This window comes from Equus asinus, chromosome X, assembly GCF_041296235.1.
Source record: "Equus asinus isolate D_3611 breed Donkey chromosome X, EquAss-T2T_v2, whole genome shotgun sequence".
Classification (NCBI taxonomy): domain Eukaryota; kingdom Metazoa; phylum Chordata; class Mammalia; order Perissodactyla; family Equidae; genus Equus; species Equus asinus.
The window spans coordinates 120,254,277-120,260,698 of NC_091820.1; the positions used below are offsets into that span (position 1 = coordinate 120,254,277).

At 41.3% G+C, this 6,422-nt stretch overlaps 1 protein-coding gene across 1 annotated transcript; it reads left to right on the plus strand.

Moving 5' to 3' along the window:
* Positions 1-2,788: 2,788 nt before the first annotated feature.
* Positions 2,789-5,616, plus strand: LOC106841721 (ubiquitin-like modifier-activating enzyme 5). Its single transcript, XM_044763956.2, has one exon. The coding sequence runs from the start codon at positions 2,985-2,987 to the stop codon at positions 4,197-4,199; it is 1,215 nt and encodes a 404-aa protein (XP_044619891.1). The 5' UTR covers positions 2,789-2,984; the 3' UTR covers positions 4,200-5,616.
* Positions 5,617-6,422: the final 806 nt, after the last annotated feature.

The following is a 6,422-nucleotide window of genomic DNA, read 5'->3' on the forward strand; positions in this document are numbered from 1 at the left end:
TATAAACTAGGCTTGGGAGTTTACTATTTCACCAGCTACAAAAATAAAGGATATGTTCGGTAAATTAACACCTTAAATAGAATCACAAGGATAATGCAAGTTCTATTTGCATGTGAAACTTGACTATACTTATCTATTTATTAATATGGATCCCATTAAGCCATCTACTTGGTAATATAATTCACTATAATATTTGGAATTAACAATAACAAACAATAATACCTCAATTAATCAATCCAGTGAGAAGAAAGTTTGTTTGAATAAAGACAGCTTGCTCCATAGAGACACAAAGAGAGCTCTCGGTCCTTAGCTCATGGCAGTGGCCGCTGAAGAAAAGTGAGAACCAACGCCATTTCAGTGGGGAAGTTGAAGTTCTGGAGTGTCTTTAGCTCAAGAATAACTGGTGTAAGGTAATGTCCCAAGGAAAGAGAAATATATCCTACAAGCCTGACAGAATCACAGCCTCCCCTTGGAGCACGGCTGGAATGGAATATGTTTTGGATGCTACCCGGTGAAGGACATTTCTGAACAAGAAGAGTCAATATTAGTAGAGGTGTTACTTTATAGCTTTGAAAGACATTGTAACTTTTCACGAAGTCAGATTTGTATTCCCACCAATTAATGGCAGATAACTCAATATGTGCCAGGTATTATGCTAAGAGTTTTACACATATTATTTCATTTAGCCTTGTGAACTTTGCAGGTGGATATTATTTCCATCCTGTAAATAAGGAAACTGCAGTTCTGTGAATGATTCACTTGACCATTGTTAGTCAATGATCAAATTGGGCTTCAAACCCAATTCTAACACCACAGCTTGCTCTCTTAATCACTACCATATACTGTAGTTCCTCAAGGGATAGGATAAGACAAATATTTTAAGGTGTTATAACAGGTACATGTCAGTAACTAAGCTGAGACTCATGGTGAGGGACCCTCCCAAACCCTACTTACTTACCTCCAAGCCCATGGGGCAATGACCTACAGCTAGTCCTGGCCAGCATAGTGGTTACAAAATATACGAAAGAGAAAGGACAACATAAGTGTCTTAATTTCTAAAATAATCATTCTTGAGGCTACATCTACATAACCCAAAGGGAAGTTGTTACTCAATGTTTGGAACCATGACCAAGGCCAAACTGGCAACGTGTTTTAACTTTCAGGAACAAAATTGTTAACATCAGCCAATCAGTCTTTCACTAGCTAGCATCGGTGGTGAAATGCATGCTATTTTTATATCACTGAAAAAATGAGTGGCTATTATTTAGAGCAAAGGATCAATATCAAATATTGTGTGAAATGAATTTGCAAATGAGATACTTTATGTGGTAAGAGATACTTATGAGGGGATGAATAATATCAAGAGAAAAAATTGGGACTACCACAAAAAGTTTAGAAAAGGTGTCCATGATGATGCATGAATCGGTCATCTAGTCATCCACAGGACTGATAGAAATATTGGACAGGTCAGAAATTTGCTTCATTAAATGTCTTAGTGCCTTGTAACTGTAAAAATTATGGCTGAAGAATCCAGTTTGGATGAAGAAGCTAACTTGCTCTGGAAGAAACCCTAAACACAAGCAAAGTTTCTGAAAAGACGTCAAAGCATTTTGAATGATGAATGAAAATAAGAAAGACTTGGCACTTGTTTTGAGAAGGGAAGCTCGACAAAACAAGGCGTTATGAAGCAGAATAGTAACCAGAGTGGAAAACAGTTTTTCTAGTATGACCAAGAAACAAAAGTGCTAGAATCTTCAGAGGCAAACTAGTATGCCAGAGACCCCAAAATGGGTGCAGAATTAGACTACAGATGAGGATAATGAACTTGTGCTATTCTGCTAATAATGATGATATTGTCCATGTAGAATTCACATCTTAAAGGCAGTCAGTCAGGCTAAAAGGCTGAACATTCTAAAGCGCTGGAGAAATTATTTGATTGGCCTCTTCACCACACCAGTGCTATGGTTGACGAATCACTTTTGCAATTTTAGTTGTGCCTGAGGGTATTCAAAATTTCCTGTGGGTTCAGCTTTGTCCTTGGCTCTTGGAGCAATCCTTGTCTTGTGCAGAGGAAATATTAGAAATTCAGGCTTATTCTGATCTTGTCATCCCATAAGTTTACTCAGTGTCCTGCTTAATTTCCTATAACTCTTTTCTAGAATCCAAACCTCTTATTTGGTTCTCCAACTGATAATCCATTTCCCCAGAGAGTAGAGTTCTGACTTGCCTGTCTTCAGGCCTTTCTAATCCTTACTTTAATACTGTGCTTTTATTTACTCTTGGGACTCCTGGATTCCTTCTGCCTATTTCTTGCCTTGACCTCTTCTATTGCCACTGCCAAGTCTCCCTGACACTTTGGCCACCTGCTTGAGCTGGCTCCATAATATTTAAGCCCTTTTTAGAGCTCACATAAGCCCTATTGGTCTGTCTTATCTTTAGATCCTGGCCATCTCTGATTTGGCCAAAAGGCCTGGACAACATTTAATGATTTCTAACTGTAAGTATAATAGTTAAAGAATCCAAGTTACTTGAATGGTATCACTCAACTTAATCTCCAAAGTTATTAATCAGACCAAGTTCTAAAAGACTTTTGACTATTTGTAGAATGCAAATCCATCTTCAAAAGATGGGGAAATCCAGGGTAGGAAAGGCAGCATCGCAGGCTGCCAGCTCCGGACAGTTATGTCCCGAGCCCGTCTGCGGCCTGGTCACTTAGGACCGTGCGAAGAAGGAAGCTCAGACGGGCGGGTTTTTCCTGACGGGGAGCAATGACTGCAACGTACGGGACTGTGGGAGGCCCGCTGGGGCGGAGGAGACGTGGCTGGCTGTGAGGGGCTGAGAGCACTTCCCCGGGCTTTTGGGCTGGGGAGGCCGCCCCTCGGTGCCTCCTCACGTATCCTCGCTGGCCCAGCGGGCCTAGCAGCGTGGGGCGGCGACGGCGGCGGCGGCCGGGGCTGGGAGCGTTGGCGGCCGGGGTCCCAGCCATGGCCGAGGCTGTGGAGCGGCTGCAGCAGCGGGTAGAGGAACTGGAGCGGGAACTGGCCCAGGAGAGAAGGCGGCGGGCCCTGGGGGGCGGCGACGGAGGAGGCGGCCGGGCCCGCATCGAGAAGATGAGCCCCGAGGTGGTGGACTCCAACCCCTACAGCCGCCTGATGGCATTGAAACGAATGGGAATTGTAAGCGACTATGAGAAAATTCGTACCTTTGCTGTAGCAATAGTAGGTGTTGGTGGAGTTGGTAGTGTGACTGCTGAAATGCTGACAAGATGTGGCATTGGTAAGTTGCTACTCTTTGACTATGACAAGGTGGAACTGGCCAATATGAACAGACTTTTCTTCCAGCCTCATCAAGCAGGATTAAGTAAAGTTCAAGCAGCAGAACATACTTTGAGGAACATTAATCCTGATGTTCTTTTTGAAGTCCACAACTACAATATAACCACAGTAGAAAATTTTCAACATTTCATGGATAGAATAAGTAATGGTGGATTAGAAGAGGGAAAATCTGTTGATCTAGTTCTTAGCTGTGTGGACAATTTTGAAGCTCGAATGACAATAAACACAGCTTGTAATGAACTTGGACAAACATGGATGGAGTCTGGGGTCAGTGAAAATGCAGTTTCAGGGCATATACAGCTCATAATTCCTGGAGAATCTGCTTGTTTTGCGTGTGCTCCACCACTTGTAGTTGCGGCAAATATTGATGAAAAGACTCTGAAGCGAGAGGGTGTTTGTGCAGCCAGTCTTCCTACCACTATGGGAGTCGTTGCTGGGATCTTGGTACAAAATGTGCTAAAGTTTCTGTTAAATTTTGGTACTGTTAGTTTTTACCTTGGATACAATGCAATGCAGGATTTTTTCCCTACTATGTCCATGAAGCCAAATCCTCAGTGTGATGACAGAAATTGCAGGAAGCAGCAGGAAGAATATAAGAAAAAGGTGGCAGCACTGCCCAGACAGGAAGTTGTTCAAGAAGAGGAAGAGATAATACATGAGGACAACGAGTGGGGTATTGAGTTGGTATCTGAGGTTTCAGAAGAGGAACTGAAAAACTCTTCAGGACTAGTTCCTGACTTACCCGAAGGAATCACAGTGGCATATACAATTCCCAAAAAGCAAGAAGATTCTGTACCTGAGTTAACAGTGGAAGATTCTGGTGAAAGCTTGGAAGACCTCATGGCCAAGATGAAAAATATGTAGATATAATGGACTGCCCTATATTTTATTTCCTGTGTTTAAACCTATTCCCTTGAAATTTAAAAAAATTTTAAAACTGAAAAACTTAGGGCAATATCAGTTGATGTATAATCTTCACTAATTATTACACTTTTTGAAAATTCTGTGACTGTTGCTTGTTGTGTCCCCCCACCCCCACCAAACTAAATCAGTAACTCTCTTAAAACTCAGGTTTCATTCTAGTAAGAAAACTTCAAAGGATTATTGTAGGCAGTTATGAATCTTATTGAAAACTTAGCCATTGAAATGTTTTGGCCTTTTGGGAGGGTCGGAAGAAAGGACCAATTTGATGCTCTATTCCTTTTCTTTCCAGTAATCCTTTGTGGTCTGTAGCCTGAGGCCATGGACAATAAAGTAGTACGTGGTCCTCAGATATAGAGAAAAGGACAAGAGGTACAACCTGTTGATTAGAGCTAGCAGGCATCCACTCACTGTGTTTGGAATTGCTCTCTACAAGAAAACTGCCCACTTACTACTAACTTGGCCAAGAATGAATTGAACGTAGTTGACCTGTAAAATAAAAACATCCAATGTTTCCTGATGAAATACAAGCTGAAATGTAGTCACTGGAAAAGTTTGTAAGTTCATATATTCAAAACAAGACAAAGGCAAGTAAAATGAAGCTTTCTTCATAGACAGACTTTCAGGAAGTACAAATTATATTTCTGCACTGACCAGGGAAAAGAAATCATTGCATCTGTGGAACATATATCTGGAGTCACTGTACTTTGAGGAGCAAGGGATAAATTTAGGCTAAGACCATCTAGGTTATACCCAACATATGGGCCACCTTCTCAATACTTTGTTTAAATTTGTTTCCCTAGGTAATTAGAGATTGGCAAAGGTTTATCCTGGATAGTGGGCATAAAAGAGGCGTAAATTGTCTCTGCAATGACTGATATGTATTTATTCACTGAAAAAGTGACTATCATTTTCCCTGATCTTGACCACTAAATTGTAAATTGGTAAACTGGTTTTCTCTGTAGTTGTATACAAATAATGGAGGCTTAGAGAACCTTCGTTGAAATAAATTCCCAATGGTTTGGAGACCAATAAAGAACATGCATGTGTAACCTTATCCATAGGCTGTTACTATGCTAATCCCATATTTTGATGATTTTTTGCTTTGAAGAAAGAATGTCTAAATTGTATCTCTAGGGGGAAAATGTTAGTAAAAAATTAAAAGTGTGTGTATTGGGCCGGCCTGGTGGCACAGCGGTGAAGCCTGCACATTGTTTTGGCGACCTGGGGTTTGCGAGTTCGGATCCCGGGTGTGGACATGGCACCGCTTGGCAAGCCATGCTGGGGTAGGCGTCCCACATATAAAGTACAGGAAGATGGGCATGGGTTTTAGCTCAGGGCCAGTCTTCCTCAGCAAAAAGAGGAGGATTGCTAGCAGATGTTAGCTCAGGGCTGATCTTCCTCAAAAAAAAAAAAAAAGTGTATTCCCCATTTGTAAAATAAAGTTCTAAAAACTAATTTCAGAAAGCCAAAAAAAAAAAAAAAAAAAAAAGATGGGGAAATCCAAAAGAATGTCTAAGGATCTAAAGAAAATACTCAAAAAGAAGTTCCGGGGCCAGCCTGGTGGCACGGTGGTTAAGTTCGCACGTTCTACTTCTCAGTGGCCCAGGGTTCACCTGTTCAGATCCCAGGTGTGGACATGGCACCGCTTGGCAAGCCATGCTGTAGTAGGCATCCTACGTATAAAGTAGAGGAAGATGGGCATGGATGTTAGCTCAGGGCCACTCTTCCTCGGCAAAAAGTGGAGGATTGGCACTAGTTAGCTCAGGGCTAATCTTCCTCCAAAAAAAAAAAAAAAAGAAAAGAAAAAAGGAGTTCCATTGATTTTGTTTTTAGTATCAATGGAATAAGTATAGTTTCCCAGTGGGCTCTTGTGAAGGGAATAACTTTCATTTGGATATATAAATTCTGATGGGGTTTTTCACATAATCCCTCCTATTGCTTTAGTAGCACTATGAAACACAGTTTGATATCAGCTTTGTTAAACCCCAATCTTGACAAGCTAGAAGAGTAGTGAGACCAGATACCACATGACCACACTTTATGTCTTCACTCATATTTATGCCAGCAATGATATTACACTACAGATGAAGTCGAGCATAGAAGGTAAACTTGAGGAGCCTGTAGAGCTTGAGAAGAGAAAGAAAAAAAGAGAAAAGGTTAGAG

Coding starts and splice junctions, on each gene's coding strand:
- LOC106841721 (XM_044763956.2), top strand. CDS start 2,985: ATGGCCGAGGCTGTGGAGCGGCTGCAGCAGCGGGTAGAGGAACTGGAG.